Genomic DNA, 18927 nt, shown 5'->3' on the forward strand with positions numbered 1-18927 from the left:
AAGCCTACGACTGCCTTCAAAGCACACCACATGTTGTCTTTCCTTTTTTTTCAGTTTTTTCTGCTCCCTCAGTTTAGGGTTTAAGAGGTGTAAGTTGTAAATAAACAGGAAGACGAAAAAGATTATTAAAAATAATAATACGAAAAAGGAAGAATTTTGGAAACCACTGAATCAGAACTCAGAAGCAGAGGGCTTGATTTCAGGTTCTTATTTATTTTGCTTCCTCTATTTCAAATTTGTTTCAAGAATAGAAATTACTCCGTTTGGTTTCCGAGAAAACGGAACAAAACTAGGGAGGATCGAAGATTGGAACTGAACCAAATCAAAGTGTAGTGTTGTGTGTTTTGCTTATTTTCGTTTTGATTGCTCTTTATTTTCCATTGTTTTCTCAGCATCCAGACACAGCCTTTAAATAGGTTATTGTTATTATTATTCATTCAATTGTTTTTTCTGATTTTCAGTAGGTGGCTAACAATGTTACCAAGATGGAGCCGAGCTGCTATTCGTCTCTACAAGCTTGGGTCACAGAACAACATGGAGCTCAGGAAAGATTTCTGTTTTGTTGCTAGCCGAAGCTATGCAAAGGTTGCCGCGGCTGCTGATGATTCCACAGAAAAAAATTTCTCCAGAAAACCCGAGGTTTGAACTTGGAAGTCCATCACATCATTTGAGTTTGTGTGGATTTTTGAGAATACGTGTATATTTCTTCGTCTTCTTCTTCGTCTTCTTTTGTTTTTGTGTTTGTTTCTGAACATTGAAGGTGTTATGATTTTCTTTGTGATCAAGACGTAAAAAAACCTAAATTAAAATGACACAGAAAAAAGAAGATGCCGTCGGGATGGTTGATGGGCATAGCCATAATTTGATTGTGTTTATGCTGCATTTTCCTGTATCAGGTATTTCCAAATGAACAGTTTTCTGGTAGCTTTGTGTGCCAAGGATTTCGAAATTGCAGTTAAAATTAAGATTTTCATTTGAACAGAAACAAAAACCAATTTTCCAAGCTAAATGCACCTTAAGGATATACCCATTGATAAATACAGGTTATCCTGGAAACTTATTACTACTGTATTGCTCATCTTTCTTCTTTGAAAAGTAATTACTTAACCTTGTAAAGAAAGGTGGAATAGATAAAAATAACATGTAATAATCTCTTCTCTACGGTGATTCAGAAACGTGCTTCTAGTGGGTTTATTCTTGCAGGCACTCAAATATTTATTTCTTCTTTTCATCATCTTTTCATATGCAAATCCTTCAATCTGGGCACATGTTTCTCAGTCAATTTCAAGTATACATCTTATTAAATGCAATTTGTATGTTTTATATGATGCCCTGGTGAATGCTTTTAAATGTCTCGTCTCAACGCCAAAGTATTTTTGTACAGGTATATTTTAACGAAATGTTCTGGTCAAAGCCTTGTTCTTTGGCTTTGGCCCAAGATTCCCCTTTAAGAGTTGAAGAGCCAAAGTATGAGGGTATCCGACATATTATATTTAAAATGCTGCTGTTTTATAGTAAACAAAGCAAGTCTATTCGAGGGGCAAATGTGGTATACCGGCGAATTGCTTCACAAGTTGATAAACCTGCCATATATAATGGTGAGTTTTTCCTTACTGCTTTCCTGTTGGGTAAGAAAGCATAAAGTTTACTTTTTTGTTTTATAGTATCTTATAAAATCTAAAGATTATATACCATAAACTTTCATGATAGTTGAGAAAGCATAAAGTTTTTTAGCTTCAAAATAAGCCATATCATTTGAGGAATGAGGACTATGAATTGTTTGTGTTGTTTTTATATGGAACATGCTTGAGAAGTGGACTTTGCCATGTTACCCTTAGATTACCATGTTTTTATAGGTTATAAAGGGTGTATATAAACGACAAAAGAAAAGAGTACACTAGAGTACACCAGACATACAACAAATACAAAAAGGCAAAGCCATAAAAGAGAGAACACGAAAAAACAATTCTCTCTCTCAACGAGTTCCTAGCCTGTGATGATCGGATCCTTTAATTTCAATCAACACCTATGCCAACATGACATGACATGGATGCGGGTATGAGATCCTTGTTGGACACTCCTATTTGACTTTGGATGTGATTGTTTGATTTTTTTCATTCACTTCCTCTTATTAATAATTACTTTAGAGAAAGAGAAGAGTTAGTCGAAAAGTGAATTTTTATAAAAATATTTAGGGACAAGATGAAGAAAAGGAATTAGAGGGAAAAAAATGGGAGCTTTTGAATAAATTATTTTTAAGGGATTTTTCTTTTATCATACAGTATCCCACTACCCATGCCCATATTTTGGGTCCCTTTTAACTGAGTCCCTGTATCCTAAAATTTGAGTTGTGAAGTATCAGACATGTAGACGCATACTAGCATCTAACGCTCATACCCAAACCCATACAACATAGTTCCTAACCAATCACAAGAATCAATCAAAGGCATTGAGCCTTCTTTAATAGTTTAATGTACATCTCAACCCATGCTAAGAGATCACATAGGAACCAACATTTCAATTTTTTATTTGACATCGCATCGTTTTCAAATGCATATTGGTTTCTTTCCTTCCACAATGTCCAAAAAATGCGTAGGGGAGCAGCTTTCCAAACCTTATTCTGTTTTTTGTGTACCCTTAGATTGCCATATACTTGCTTACTATCATAGGTTCACAATTTTTGGCAATCATGTACAAGGGCATGGAAGGCAACAATATTAGAGGTAATCTTAAAACTCAAACAGCTCCGATTCTCACGTGGAAAGGCTTGCTAGTTCTATTTGTATTTTCTAGACTACTATTTTAGATGAGAGTGAACCCCATGTTGATAACATTAAGTCTTCCAATAGTATGCTTCAAAAAGGTTGGGTTGCTTTAAAGGATAGGACAAAAGGGTTCCCTTTTCTTCTATCAACATTCTCCAACATAACAAAATGGATGTGTTATTAGATAATATCCCCTTTCATACCTACATAATCACATTATATCCTATAATTATATCCAATAATTCAAATATCATGCTCAATACCATTTTACAAATGTCCAATCAAAAAAAAAAAAAAAAACCATTTTACAAATTTGATTATAGGGCTAAAGATTAATTTGGAGAAAAGTGAATTGATTCTAGTTGGGAATGTCCCAAATTTGGAGGAGCTTGTGAGGTTTTAGGCTACAAGGTGGGTACCCTACCAACCACCTACTTAGGCCTCCCTTTGGGTGCTCCTTACAAGTCTATTAGGGTTTGGGAAGGGGTGGAAGAGCAGTTCCAAAAAAGGCTTTCTTTGTGGAAGAGGTGATATCGTTCAAAAGGTGGAAGACAAACTTTGATTAAGAGTACTTTATCTAGCTTACCGATTTACTGCATGTCCCTCTTTGTCATCCCTAAAAGAGTGACGACTAGATTAGAAAAGATTCAAAGGGACTTCCTTTGGGGAGGAGGGGCTTTGGTTAACAAGCCACATTTGGTCAATTAGTCAGTTGTTTGCTTGGAAAAACATAAAGGGGGCTTGGGTTTTAGAAGCCCTTCGATTCTCAACAAGGCTCTTTTGGGGAAATGGTCTTGGAGATTTATGAGTGAAAGGAATCCTTTTTGGAAATGGATGATTGTTGGTAAGCATGGGCTAGAGGAGGGGGGTTGGTGCACAAAAGAGGTGAGAGAGAGGTATGAAGTGGGGGTTTGGACGACAATTAGAAATGGATGAGATGCTTTCAAAGATAAAACTAGTTTTCAAGTTAGCTCAAAGAACCGGGTGAAGTTTTGGAAGGATAGGTGGTGTAGGGATTTGTCTTTGAGGGATTCCTTTAGTCTCTTCTAAAGATGCTTGGGTGGTTGATGTTTGAGATGGGGGTAGTTGGGGTCTGAGGTTTATTAGACAGTTCAATGATTGGGAGTTGGAGGAAGTAGATGCCTTTTTTAGGAGGTTGCATGATCACTCCATCTCTTTGGGTACCAATGATGTTATGGTTTGGTTGGAGACAAAAAATGGTGATTTTTCAGTCAAGTCCTTCTACTCCTTAGCAAGTAGGAGAGCGGAGCCTTTCCCTCATAGTATAGTTTGGAACTCTTAGGCTCTTGTAAGAGCTAGCATTTTTGCTTGGGAAGCAACTTGGGCTATTGTTTCATGATTAGTTCATAAAGAGAGGTTAGAGGATGCCTAATAGATGCTATATGTGCAAAACAGAAGAAGAAACAGGTGATTATATTCTCCTGCATTGTCCAAAAGCTCATATGTTGTGGCAACTGATTTTTTCTCTATTTGATGTACAGTGGGTGATACACTCTTCTGTGAGAGGGGGTGTTCTTGAGTTGGGGTGGTTCCTTAGTTGGCAAAGAAAGGAAAAAGGCTTGAAAAGTTGCTCTTTTATGCCTTTTTGGTCCATTTAGAGGGAGAAAAATAGGGGAGTCTTTAAGAATTGTGAAAGTTTGGACCAAACAATTAAAAGTTATTTTTTACATCTATTTTGGGATTGGGTTAAGATTGTATATCGGGGATGATTCTATGTCACTGTTAGATTTTGTGGATTGGTTAGGTTCCCCGTAGGGTGTGGTTGCTTATTTCAATGTATTCCCCTTCTAGCTTTTGTTGTTTTGCATACATCATGTATACTTTATTTATTTAAGACAATCTCCTTTTACCTATAAAAAATAAAAAATAAAAAAATAAAAAAATACCATTTTACAAAGGTCCATTAATGAAATCCACGCCAGTGGATGGAAATGAAGTATTGCATGTTGTTCCTTTCATAATATAAGAACTTTGATACTTCTAAATCATCGAATTTGTGCCACTTTAATTCCTGAAGGGCTGACTTCAATTTAGAACTTGAAAGACATCATTATCTGGTTCTTAGCTGAGAAACCTATTTCCATCCTGTAAACGAGTTTGCACAATGGGTATTTATTTTCAGTTTGCGTCACATGTTTTTTTTTCTCTCTCTGGTAATCAACAACGTAGATAGTGATTTGTTATTTTACATGCTGCTTTCCATGCTGGCTTTGAATCTCTATATTGGTCTAATGTAAAATTATATTATTTCATATGCAGCATTTAACTTGGAGAAAACCTTTAAAACGACATTTTCCCTGCTTATACTTCATATGTGGCTTTGCTTACGTCGCTTGAAAGAAGATGGAAAGGAAGGTGTTGAATTTGGGCAATACTTGTACGAGATTTATAATCATGATGTAGAGCTGAGGGTGTCGAAGGCTGGGGTTTGTGATTGCTACCTATATGTTAACTAGAGTCTGTTAGGAATTCAATACAGCTCCCATTTCTGAAAATTTTCTTGACATTAGTCTCTTATATTAGACTAAAGAAAAAAAGATCAATACACCTTTTTGAAAAGCATGCATGAGTTATGATTAAGGTAGTCATTTTCTCAGAAAAGAGCAAGATAATTTATCGGGTTGAACACCTTTATTGGTTAATTGACTACTCCCAAAGGAAAAATAATTAGAACTGTATCACATAGTGAAAGGATAAGACAACTCACATTGATTTGCACAATATTATGCTAATAAATGGGGAAAAGAAAATGTAGTAGTAGATATTTAATCATGTGATGTATGCAATTTTTTTTGGCATTGGAGGCCTCCTAGACCAGATGAATTTTGGGGAGCCAGGGTTTACCATTTAATAGAGAAGATTTGGCAATGTTCTTACTCCAAAATTGACCATAGGAAATTTTCATATTTATTTATGTCCAATCTTTCTTTACTTCATATGCTTAGAGGAAGGAAAACCATGGGGATCAGTTAAAAGATGATAAATTTGTTCCAACTTCAAATTTTCTTCTTTACAAATCCTCACCTGCTGAAACTATGGTTGCTAGCTTAATCATCCCTATTGCATCTTGAATGGGTAATCTTTGAACCAATGGATGAGCATATATGTTATGGATCACATTGATCCTAGAATAGGCCTTTCTGGTTGCTTGTGTGCATCATGTGTACTCTTTTCTTTTTAATACAATTGCTTTTACTTATCAAAAATAAAAAATAAAAAATTGATCCTAGAATAGGTCATATGTGGAAAATATAAACACTCTTTGGTTGAAGAGAATGAGGAGAAGATTAACACAGTGGAAAAGACAATATATATCTAAGGGTGGGCGTATCACCCTCATTAAGAGCACACTGGCCAGCATGCCTATTTACAATCTGTCCCTCTTTCGAATGGCCAAGATTGTTGCAAAAAGGCTTGAAAAATTACAAAGAGACTTTCTTTGGGGAGGGGGAAGATTGGAGAGGAAAGTCCACTTAATTAATTGGGAGGTGGTGTGCACACAAAAGGAGAAGGGTGGCCTAGGCATACGGAAGATTGATCCCTTGAACAAAGCCTTGCTGGGTAAATGGATCTGGAGATTTGCCTCTGAAAATGACAATCTTTGGAAGAGGGTGATCGGGGTGAAATATGGTCAAGAGGGCTTTGGGTGGAGGACTAAGGAAGCACGCGGGACATTTGGAGTGGGGGTTTGGAAGGAGATTATGAAGGAGACAAACTGGTACTGGGATAGCATAAAGTTTAAGGTGGGGAAGGGGACTAGAGTTAAATTCTGGATTGATCAGTGGTGTGGCAACGCGACACTGTCCCAAATTTTCCCCTAGTTATTCGCCTTGGCGATCCATAGGCATGCAACGATCAATGAAGTGTGAAACTCAAGCCTTGGTCAAGGAGGTTGGAATCTCAAATTTTCTAGAGATTTTAATGATTGGGAGCTGGACTTGATAAAAGACTTGCTTAATATGCTGAGGGACTTCAGGATATCTTTAGAGGAGGACTCAGTGTTATGGAAAGGAGGGGGTCATGGCATTTTTGGGGTTAAGGATGCTTATAATCTGCTGGTTGTCTCCAATGCCTGCGCCTTCTCGATTAAATGCATTTGGGTGGATAAGGTCCCAACCAAAGTTGCTTTTTTTGCTTGGGAAGCCACATGGGGGAAGATTCTCACTTTGGATAGGCTTAAAAAACGGGGGTGGCAGCTCCCTAACTGTTGTTTTTTGTGTGGTTGTGAAGAGGAAAATGTAAATCTCATTCTTTTACACTGTATAGTGGTAAGGGCCCTCTGGGAGATCATCCTTGCCCTTGTTGGGGTTCAGTGGGCGTTCCCAGAGTCAATTAAAGAGGCGTTATTTAGTTGGAGGGACTCTTTTGTGGGGAAAAAAAGGAAAAATATCTGGAATTCCATCCCGTTGTGTATTTTTTGGATTGTATGGAAGGAAATGAATAGATTATCTTTTTTTTTGGGGGGGGGGGGGGGGGGGGGTTGGGTTCTTTAGCTATATAGAAACTCAAAAATTCTTTTGTATGTAATTTGTGGAGTTGGGCTAGGGTGTACATTGGAGAGGAGTCCTCTTCGCTCTTAGGCTTTTTGGAGTGGCTAGCAGCCACTTAAGGGTTGGTGAGGTTGCTTGTTTTTTGCGTTCTTGTTTTAGGCTGCTATGTATACTCCCTGTATGCTTTGTGGCCTTTTGCCCCTTAATATATTTGTGCTTATCTATCAAAAAAATAAAATAAACACTCTTTGGTTGAATAAGCTTTAAATTTTCAGTGCATGCCACTTATTATTTTTTGGAATGGCAGGTTAACTTACTATTGACTAGATGGATGAAGGACTTGGAAAAGATTTTCTATGGAAATATTGTCGCTTATGATGCTGCGATGCTCCCGGAAGCTAGACCTGATGAGCTGCCTAATGTGATATGGAAGTAAGATATTAATGAGCAGGTGTTTCTTAAATATGAATTTTTTATTGCTGCAACTTTCCTCACTTATTTCTGTTGAAAGAAAGCTTGCTTATGTGCTACTTCATACTTTAAAATCACATTATCAATAACCTGTTCTCCCGTACTGCTAATCAGTCTACTCAAGTACCTGGATTACAAAATTATTGATTTGTCTTAAGCATAAATTTCTGTACGAGAATAGTTTTTAGCTTTGATTTTATTGAGAAAATAGGTGCATTTTAATATTGTATAGTATACGTTGTATATACATTATATTGGATGTACTGAATTGGCAGATAGGGATTTTTTTAGTCCATTAGAAGGGCCAGAATGAAGAAGCAGATGATGACATTTGTAAGGAGAGTGAATGTCTCTACTGGGACACTTAACAGTCCTCAGGCAGTGGAAAATCAGGCAACCCCTGATAGGCTTTCTAATCCTGCTGATGACTTCTGACTGGAGGATCTCCCTTTTTTTTCTTATAAGAGTGTATTAATAAATGCTAAAAGTGCACAAGAGTGCATGGGTTGTATACAAAGAGCACTAAACAAAAAACAGGAAAGAAGGTATACACAAAAAAAATTACTCCCTCCCTCATCTAAGCTCCAACCAATCTATGAAATCAACCAAATGCATATATTCTCCACCTATATACACCCTAACCCACATAGAGAAATTGTTAAAGAAAATATTTTTTAGCCTTTGATCTGACAATTCCTCACATTCAAAGAATCTCCTACTTCTTTGACTTCCAAATCGTCCAAAAAAATACGAGGAGCAACTCTCCAAGCCTTAATACACCTTAGGAGAGTCTCCCTAATCGACTAAGATAAAACCTATTGAATACCAAAAATGGAGAACACCAATTGCCAAAAAATTCTCCCTTGTCACAAATGAAGGAGTATATGATCAATCGACTTTGACTCCTCTTTACACAATGCACACTTGTTGGCCAATGTCCACCCTCTTCTTTGAAGTTGATCCAAAATTAAAAGCTTTCCCTAGCAAGCCTCCCAAGTGAAGAAACTCACTTCGAAGGAATCCACGAGTTCCCTATTATCTTTAAAGGAAAGTGTGGCATAATCTGTCTCCAACAAAGAGTAAAGCCCTCTTACAAAGAAAACCCCTTTGCTATCATCCTTCCATACTACTTTGTCTTCCTCCTTCCTCTTCATTGTCTGTCCTTGGAGTTTAGAAAGGAACCGTTCTATGACGCCTAACTCCCAATCATCCAGGTTCCTAACAAAATGAAAGTTCCAATTTTCTCCTTCCCCACATTGCTCCTAAAAATCAGCTCCCATGCCTCCTTCGAATCAGATAGGGCAAACAAGGATGGGAAAGTCTCACATAAGGGCTCTTCACTGCACTACCCGTCTTTCCAAAACTTCACTCTATTCCCATTACCTATCTCAAAGGAAATCTTCGTATTAGAAAAATGCCACTGCTTCTCAATCTCTTTCTAAACCCCAACCCCATAGGAATCTCTCACCACTCCCAACCTCCAATCCCCTTCTTCCTCCCTAAACTTTCCCTTATAATTTTCTACCACAAAAAGTTTCTTTCACTAGAAAAGCGCCAACACCATTTGCAAAGAAGGGCCTTGTTAAGGAAAGAAAGAGAATGAACACCTAGTCCTACTTTCGATTTTGCTTTACAAACAGTTGACCACTTGTCTAATTGTATTTTGTTTCTCTAAGGCCACTCCCCTCCCCTCCACAAAAAATCCCTTTGAATCTTCTTTAATCTCAACCTTACAATTCTTAGGATAGTGAACATAGATATAAAATAGATTAGTAAACTAGCTAAAGTACTGCGAAGTAAAGTGCGTCTTCTCCCTTTTGAGAGGTGTTGTCTCTTCCATAACAAGAGCCTCTTACGAAACCGTTCTTCTACCCCATCCCAAACTGCTGCAGACTTATATGAGGCCTACAAAGGAAGCCCTAGGTAAGAAGAAGGCAACTTTCTCACCTTACACCCAATCTCACAGCCCAAATATTCCAAATTGCTCACCTCCCCCATTGGAATCATCTCGCTCTTCTCCAAGTTAATCTTCAACCTCAACAGGGTTGTGAACCACATGAGCAGCAAACATAAGAAAGTGACTTGCTCTTGAGAGGCCTCACAAAAAACAATGGTGGCATCAACAAAAAGGAGAGGAGAGATCTCCTCACCCCCACCCCCTTTTCCCCCAACCTTGAACCCTAAAATAAAACCACCATCCTGAGCTTTCAAAAGCAATCTATTAAGGGCCTCCATAGCAATTACAAACGAGTAGGGGAAGATAGGGTCTCCTTGTCTCAATCCTCTTGAGCTTTGTAAAAATCCTGTAGGTGTGCCATTGATTAAAACAAAGAAACTGACTGAAGAGATACATTATTTTATCCAATTAATCCATTTTTGCCTGAACCCCATCTTGCCAAGAATGGCTAACGAAAAGCCCTAATTCACATAATCGTAAGTCTTCTCAATGTCAAGCTTGCACAACAACCCACAACCTCTCTTCTTTAGCATTGAATCAACTGCCTTAGTTGTTGTCAATATTGCATCTAAAAATTGTCTTCCCTCCACAAAGGCGTTTTGAAACTTGGAAACCATTTTAGCCACCACTTTCTTGAGCCTATTGGCCAACACTTTAGTCAATAACTTATAAAGACCTCCAACTAAACATTTTGGCCTAAAATCCTTGAGATTATCAACACCTTTCTTCTTAGGAATCAACACCAAAAAGGTCGCACTTAGGCTTCAGTCAAACCTACCATCACAAAATTGGATCTCCTTAATTTAACTTGGATGAAAACATGTTAAATCTTCAAACAAATATTAGCACTTTCTAACCCAATCATCATCACAAAATTGTTCATCCTATGGTATTTGGTTTAAGTCTTGACCTTTGGTTCGGATTTCCCATTTTCTCCTGCATTGGATCAGGTTAAGGATGTCATCAATGCCTTCTAACATCAATGCCTTGGGGACAAAAAACACTAAATAGGAAAACCCCTAGGAACTAAAACTTTATCCCCTTGGAAAGCAACTTGAACCACATTATTGAGATGGCCATCAGTGAGGTTAAGGATGTCAGGGCTTTAATAGCCTTCACGAGTCTATATATGTTTTTTTAGCAAAGTTTTAAAAGACACAAGGCGCACCTAAGGTGCAAAAGTCTCTTATTGCTTAGGTGCAACACAAGGTGTGCTTTTTGAATGAAGTGAAATGCTACTTATGATGTGTCAATTTTATAAAATATGATTTAGAATAAAATCCAATCAACAAAAAATTTAAGATCCTAACATTTAGTAGAAACATTCAACAAAAAAGTAATGAAATTATACAAACTGTAAGATATAGTTAGAAATTTCAAGTATGAAAGTGTTTTAAAAAGGAAAGGTAGACGAGGTGCCCCTCTCCAACAAGGCGCATGTCTTGGCAAGTGAGATGCTATAACTAGGGAATGGTTGTTCCTTGAGCCTCAACGTGCTTTAAGTGCACCTTTCACAACTATGCTATTTAGAAAGCTTTAGAGGGAACTGAGATATTAGTTAAGGGATTTTAGGTGGTCTAATCCCGACCTGCTAGTTTACTATAGGAAGCAAGGTCAAGTATTGGCCAAGTCATATTCAATTGCTAATACCATTTTTAAAGCACACTTTTCATAACTATGGTATTTAGAAAGCTCTAGGGGGAAGTTGAGATATTAGTTAAGGGATTTTAGGTGGTCTAATCCCAACCCACTAGTTTACTATAGGAAGCAGGATGAAATATTGGACGAGTCATATCCAATTTTTGAGACAATTTTTAAGACCTGATAAAAAAAAATTCAATTAGAACAATGTATCTGCTAGAACAGCCAAGTCATGGCTGAATTATGGCCGGTACAACTAGTCACAACCAAATCATGGTCATGCAATTGAATCATGAATGGATGATGCCCAAGTTGCACCAAGGTGCCAAACCTGTACACCCTCTAAAGTCAATATATTCCTGACTGTAGATCATTAAGCAAATCATCTCAACCAATAGAGTTAAACTTCAATTTGGACAACTCTTTCAACCATACTTTCCAATGGGAATTACCATATTGACTTCCATACTAATTGTGGGATTGACAATGGGGACTTTGATCGTCCACATTATTTAATGTGGAGTTTGATTATGAAATTATGTATTTATTAGTAGAAAAGTCATTGTTCATGAAATAGTAAAGTTTTGAGTTATTGGACTCAATGTTTCTCTAGATACCTAAATGATTCATAGTTGGGTATTGTTGAGACATTTTTCTCAATATTGTAAGTTAAGTTGATGAGAAGGGATGATAGCAACAGGATGATCTAAAAGGGGTCAAAGAATGGAGTATTTTCTGTTAAATCCCTCTACTCTTTCTTGGAATTGGGGAGGTCAATTCCCTTTCTATGCAACATTATTTGGAATTCATGGGTTCCAAATAAAGCGAACATTTTTGCTTGGGAAGCCAGTTGGGAAAAAGTATTGACTTCGGATCAGCTCCAAAGAAGAGGGTAGTCATTGGCAAATAGATATTTTAATGTAAAATTGAAGGGGAATAAGTTGATAACATCCTTCTCCACTATGCCAAATCAACAGTTCTATGGCAATTGTTGTTCTCCTCATTTGGTATAGTTTGTGTGCTCCCTTCCGCAATTAGAGAAACTTTATTAAGCTGGAATAGGTCTTTTGTATGGAGAAAATAGAAGAAGGTTTGGAAAGTTGCTCATCTTTGTATTATTTTCAGATATTGCGGAAGGAAAGAAATCAAAGAACAATTGAAAATGAGGAGCACTCTGCTAAGAAGTTGAAATGTTTGTACTTGGGGATATATTCTATAGAAGGCTCTATGCCTTTTATTGTATAGATTGGTTGGGAAAATTGCGTTTTTTTAATTCTCTCTCTTTTTTTTTTTTTTGTTGCTTTGCCTTTTTGTGCTCGTTGTATGCATCTAGTGTACTATTGTGTATTGTTTTCTTTTGTTGTATAAATGCAATTTTATTTGCCTACAAAAAAAGTAGAGTTTTAACATTGATTATCATAGACTTGCCCAAGTGCGTGCTTTTATGATCATTTAAATAACGACAAGTAGATGGTTTTTTAATTAATTTTTTGACAATCTTTTTTTCTATAGGCTGAGTTAATCTAATTGTATTTATAACTACTGTATTGTCTACTTTTTCTACTACTACCTTTTAACTACTGTATTGTGTGTATGGAACCATTTTGAAGCATGATAGGAAGACGTTTAAGAACCTAAGGATTAGAATATGGGGGGGAGTGACTACTACTTTCCATTTTGAAGCATGATAGGAAGACGTTTAAGAACCATTATCTGTATTGTGTGTATGGCTATCAATTTTTTTTTTCCTTTTTAATAGATAAAAGGATGTATATTAAACGAGAAGAGGAAGCACCAAAAACAGTGCTCTCAAAGTATACAGTGACTAGTGAGTATACAAAAAAAGCCCAAAGACACAACTCTGAGGGGGAAAGGATAGAAACACGCCACCTTGAAGTATTTTGAAGCATGATAGGAAGACGTTTAAGAACCTAAGGGTTAGAATATGGGGGGGAGTGCGTAGGAGTCCTTACGTGTAGGGTTTGGTGGGTTGTGTATGGCTATCAAACCATTATTGCCATTTTGAAGCATGATAGGAAGACGTTTAAGAACCTAAGGTTTAGAATATGGGGGGGAGTGCATAGGAGTCCTTACGTGTAGGGTTTGGTGGGTTGTGTACTCATGATGAAGATTATCAGCTTGTATGTTAGAAGGTTGGGTTCAGGATTAAAAGGTAATGCAGGATTTTATTTGACAACAATTTTCTGGATGTCCTAATGATTCAGGAGAAGAAACTGCAAATTTTGACAGGCCAGTGGCGAGCTCCTATAGGGACAGTTCTATAGGGATCAAAGATTTTAGACCTACTAGTTTGGTGATGAGCCTGTATGAGACTGGGGAGGTTTTTTTTTTTTTTTCCTTTTCTTTTCTTTTCTTTTCTTTCTTTTTCCAAAAATGTCTTTAGGGTTGGCATGGATGGGCTGACTACAATTTACTGATCAAACCATCTTTTCTCTAGCACTAGCTACCAGTCTTTGGCTGCTAATCTCAAGCTAATTCTTGGAGGCTTTGCCCAGTAGGATCAATATAGAAAAAGTATTTTAGTAAAGATTAATCTGGACCTTGATTATGCTGGGAGGGTGACTTCCTTTCTATAGTGGGAAACTGGTCAATAAACACCTTATTTGTCCAGGCATTCCTCTAGGTGGCAACCCTAGTTGATTTTTCAGACATGGTTATGGAGAAACCTTGTGAATGACTTGATGGTTGGAAAAGAGCCTTTTATCATATTACTGATGCAAGCCCCTCTATCTTGTATTCTGAACCTATTTCCAAAGTAATCACCTCCAAATCTCAATAGGTGTCACCTCCAAGATAGAGAAAATCCAGAGGTCTTGTGGTCAGGGGTTGGAGAGGAGAGCAAAGACTATTTATTAGTTGGATTCAGGTTTGTAGTTCTAGATCTGCAAGGGGATTAGGTCCAGGGGATCTATCTATATGATGAATAGGGGTTTTTGATAGGAAGTGGCCTTTGCTGTTCCCTGAGAAGTGAAAATCATTTTAGCATCATGTGATTAGAGAATTTAAGGTTGCATAATAGCATGAGATGGCAACTTTGTGGTTAGGAGGTTGCAAGATTAAGAGGCTTCTTTTATGCTACCAATGATTCCCCTTTTTCTGGAACTTTGACCAATGTAGAAATTTGAGGGATCAAGAAGTTGAGGACCTCTCTTCCTTTTGAGTGTCCTCCAGGATGAGCAGTGCTGGGTACTGAATTTAAATGTAGATAGACTTGTAATGCTGAAAGACAAGAAGAGAGGAGACAGAAAGTCCTTTCACATTCTATGTATTTAGAGAGATAGAAAAGGGGTCCAAAATAGAATAAGATACAACATAAGGTGTTGAAGATGTGCCCCTGGTGTTAAGATACGACATAATGTATTGAAGATGTTTCTCTGATTGTCAAAAAAAAAAAAAATCAGAGAAAGGAAACCTATGGTACAGCATTACTAAAAACATGTATGCGTCTGTTTACATAGTAAAGAATTTATTTGCTTCTTTTGGATTTCTGGTAAACTTCATCTTTGCTTTCAACCAAGCAGTACCATAGAAGACTTTTTGGAAAGAGAGAGAGAATGCCCAGCAGCCCAATTGTTCAATCACTGACTATGGTTGCTTGAGATGATTTTATTTGAGGGATATGGAGACACATCCTTGTGAGGAGGCTATGTCTGTGAACTGTCATTTGGTACCTTTGGAAAGAGTGGAACAGGAGGATTTCTATGATTGAGAGCTTTCAGTGGCACCACCTTCTTTGGATTTCCTGGAGATATTCCTGACTTGCCCTTCTTAGATTGCATCTGTCTTTCCCTTAATTATTTTGAATGTATTTTGTAATGATTTAAAAGCAAAATGTTGGGTTTTTACTCTATGTCTATCTGGAAGTAATTGGCTTCATGTTTTTTGTGTTATTTATGGCTAGGAAAAGAGTTGTACCTCCTCATACTGTGTAACCTCTATGGTGTGATAAATATTTGCACAATTTTTTCTGTCATTTTTTATAATTCTTTTTTAAATTCTAATTTTAGGATGTCATTGAATGATAAACTATTAGCCATAATCATCAGATAGAAGATGCAGGATGAAATAAAAAGTATGTGGAGGTATGATATCATATTTGTTATAAATAATACTAGGATAAGGCCAAACCAAGTTTTCCAATGTCACAAAGAAATATGTCTTTTCTATTTCTCTAAAGTTTGTGTGTTCGTTTTTAAACCTCTTTATCCAAAGAGGCCGAGCAACAAGACATGGAGAGATTTCTTCCATGTAGCTACTTTAGAGAATAGCATAACTAAAAGCTCTGCTGACTATGAGAATTCTGAAAATTAGAAAGCTTTGACTCATTGATTGTTTACTTTAGATATATATTTAAAATTAAATGGTGCAAGATTTCATGATCACTCTTTCATAGTTGGAAAGAAATCGACTTTGTTTGGGAAGTGTTTTTGAAAACTGTTCTAAAAAATAAAGAGGTTTTGAAAACTGTTTGATATATTCTTTAAAAATAACTTTTATCTATAGTTCTTTACTTTCAAACATTCTTTGTAGTTGTATAATTTTTTTTTTTTAAAAAAAAAAACAGCTGTTAGAAAACAAGTGAAAATAACTGAAAAAAAAAATTAAAATATGCTATAAAAAAAACACCTTGTTTTAATTTTTTTATAACAGAAAATTGTTTTTTGTTTTTTAATTGCCAAATATGTTTTCCTATTTTTTTTGTTCTTAAAAATAAAACACCATTTTTGAAAACAGTTTCCAAACATACCCATCATTTCTTTCTTATCCAACAAAAAAAAAGAAAAAAAAGAAAGAGAAGGCCATTTCTTGATGCTGGATTCCATACCTGCTTCCCATAACACTGCTTCTGAACTGTGTTGCAGGAATATCTTTTCTGATGATGGTTTATCAAAGCCAAATGATGCTGCCGCAGGTGCAGTCCAGGCATGTTCTAATTTTTCTGTCATCATTTTTGAGCAACTTGCATCAGTGTTAGATTTTCCAGAAGGAATTAGAAAACTCTGTATAAGGTTTTCTAGGGATGCAATATTTGCAGTGGGAGCCATACCGTCCATGCCAGTATTTCTTTCCCTCATCAGCTGGTCACTTAATGTGGATTATTGTAACCTGCAAATCATGGACCTCCTGACATGCTTTACCATTGGTACACTTGTTGGGCTGCAGTGGTCTCCACACTGGTTGCATACTTAATGCTATATTATAGTATATGATTGCCAATTTGAGGATTTGAGTGAAAACATCAATCTTCTGTCCACAGTCCTATTAAAAATAACCAAACAAATTAATAAATAAAAATCAATTCTCTGTCCACTGCTCAAAAATTCATATATCCGTCTGCCTGGTTTTTCTTGTGAGTTGTTCACTTTATCATCTGTGTATTGAAGATAATGGCACAACTTAACTCTTGAATAATCTGCATCTGCAGGCTATGGCAAGGTATGCTCGTCGGGAATGTAGTTGCCTATCCTTAACAGGTAAACCACTCTTATTATTTTCTAATATATTTTCTCTGTATATGCACCTCTGGAGGGTAAATTATTGTTCTTTTTCTTTTTATTTTTAATCTAAGGTACTTTGCTGTGTGCTCTATGCAATAATTGAATGAGCTTAGTACATGAATAGATGGAAATGACATCTTGCACTTAGATGACTTGATGAATGAAACCATAGATAGTTGGGCAGGGGAATGGTGCCGTATGGAATAGATGATTTGGGATATGTTGGGAAAGGGAGTAGTGCAAGGGAAACCAGAAAAGGCATTGTATGACACATGCACTTATGGAGCCATCACCAGTTGGGAGTTTGAAAATTTGGACACTCCCTGTTGGTATATAAACTTAAATTCATGTTTATTTTTGCATGTCAATATACTTTATCTGATTGAATCATGTTGCATGTATTTAAAATTTGCCATCAATTATTAAAATTTTATCTCAAGTTTGCAATTATTGTTTTTATTTATTTATGAATTTACTTATTTTTATGATTTTACATCATGGACCATGAAGTGAACCTTGAGACTTGAACTATTCACCCAGTGAACCAGATTCTTTAGCCTTGATTAAAACAGCATGGAGTTGATAATATCGAATTATCTTGATTCATTCCAAACATATACTATCGCATGTATCTCTTGTAATGTTCTTGTGGTTTTACTGTTGTGCATGTGGAATTTCTGTTCATCGGGATATGTTCCATGTATAATTGCCCTACCATTTGAAAACTTGTGTTGCCTAGGATTTCAGTTTGATAAAGTAGTGGAATTTTGGTATGTGCAGACAAGGAGTCCATCTTCTCCGGGAACTTCACGTTCTCTTCATTAGAGAACCCAAAATCTGATTCAGTGAGAGGATAAAACTGAACAGGCCTAGGTGAGCCATTATCAACATTTGAGTTCTGATGGTGCTGAATGTGCCACAATATTTCTGGGAAAATATTCATAACTCCATATCTTATAGGGCAACTCGTAAGGCCATTGCATCATGGGAGAAGGAACTGCTCTATTATATTGCTTTTTTTTTTTTTCTCCTTTAAATTTTTCCCCAATAAAAGTAGCAATTGTATGGTTCTGATGGATTCAAAACATGAAGAGATTTTGATGTTATTTAAACCAGTGACTGGTTTTTGGACATGGAGTCAACCCCATTTCATTTCCAATGCCACTTATGTCATTTGATGTAAGACTTGCTTGCAAAAGGTTTTTGACTAGGAATTTTTTTTCTATATATTAAATATGAACCTCTCTCTCTTGTGTACAGCTCTCTTTTGTTTGGATGTGCCTAGGAATGTAAATGTCATGTTTACATGAAAGGGGTAATACTAATATGAATATATTGCACTATTTTTTCTCGGGTTTTGTCCTATTAGACTTTATTGGTAAGGTTTTTAAAGAAATAAGTTTTATCTAATTGGGTTTTATTAGTAAGGTTTTTAGGGTGATGGTTCTAACTTTCCCTCACGAGGTCTTTCACGAGGTCTTTTCCTATTAGGTTTTTTCTAATAAAGTTTTAACGAGACTTGCTAATACAAATAAATTTTATTTTTCTTCGGACACACTATTTTATTCTCATATGATATCTTCTTTCAATTCTTTTGCTTACAACATATTCAAATAATTTAATGTTCCATAATAAAAGTTTTCATCTTCATATATAAAGCTTCTTTGGTTGACATTAATGATAAAATAGAAGATAATTTAAATTATTATTAAAATTAAAAATAAATTTTAAACTAACAATGTAAAAATAAAATATTAATTTCCTACCACAAAACAAAAAATAATAAGAAAATAAAATATTGATTTCCCGCTAAAAGTCTATCACCATCAATACTTCTCATTTGTTTTTTTGTCCATTACAAAAGTAGCTTCTAATTTAATAAAGTTTATATATTCAATTCATACAATGTATATTATTTATTACAAAATTTTGAAAATATATTAAAATAAGAACATCTTGAAAGAAAATTAATTAAAAAAATTAAGCTAAAAATATAGCAACTAAAATTAAGATAATAACTTCACGAAAAGAAGATTAAAATTTATTTAAAGAAATAAAATTAA

General features: G+C 36.0%; 1 protein-coding gene across 6 annotated transcripts; it reads left to right on the forward strand.

The window, feature by feature from the left end:
- The first annotated feature begins 31 nt into the window (after window positions 1-31).
- On the forward strand, window positions 32-18044 carry LOC117934207 (ubiquinol-cytochrome-c reductase complex assembly factor 1-like). Of its 6 annotated transcripts, XM_034855851.1 has the most exons (9): window positions 34-203; window positions 462-639; window positions 1385-1598; window positions 5046-5212; window positions 7584-7708; window positions 16229-16289; window positions 16792-16840; window positions 17645-17737; window positions 17825-18044. In XM_034855851.1, the coding sequence occupies exons 2-8, from the start codon at window positions 475-477 to the stop codon at window positions 17719-17721; spliced, it is 858 nt and encodes a 285-aa protein (XP_034711742.1). In that variant the 5' UTR covers window positions 34-203; window positions 462-474; the 3' UTR covers window positions 17722-17737; window positions 17825-18044. The 6 variants fall into 6 exon arrangements, with proteins under 6 accessions (XP_034711744.1, XP_034711745.1, XP_034711742.1 ...); XM_034855853.1 differs by lacking the exon at window positions 17825-18044 and having other exon boundaries at window positions 32-203; window positions 16229-16278; window positions 17645-17730; XM_034855849.1 differs by having other exon boundaries at window positions 17645-18044.
- Window positions 18045-18927: the final 883 nt, after the last annotated feature.

Source organism: Vitis riparia, chromosome 16, assembly GCF_004353265.1.
Source record: "Vitis riparia cultivar Riparia Gloire de Montpellier isolate 1030 chromosome 16, EGFV_Vit.rip_1.0, whole genome shotgun sequence".
Lineage (NCBI taxonomy): Eukaryota > Viridiplantae > Streptophyta > Magnoliopsida > Vitales > Vitaceae > Vitis > Vitis riparia.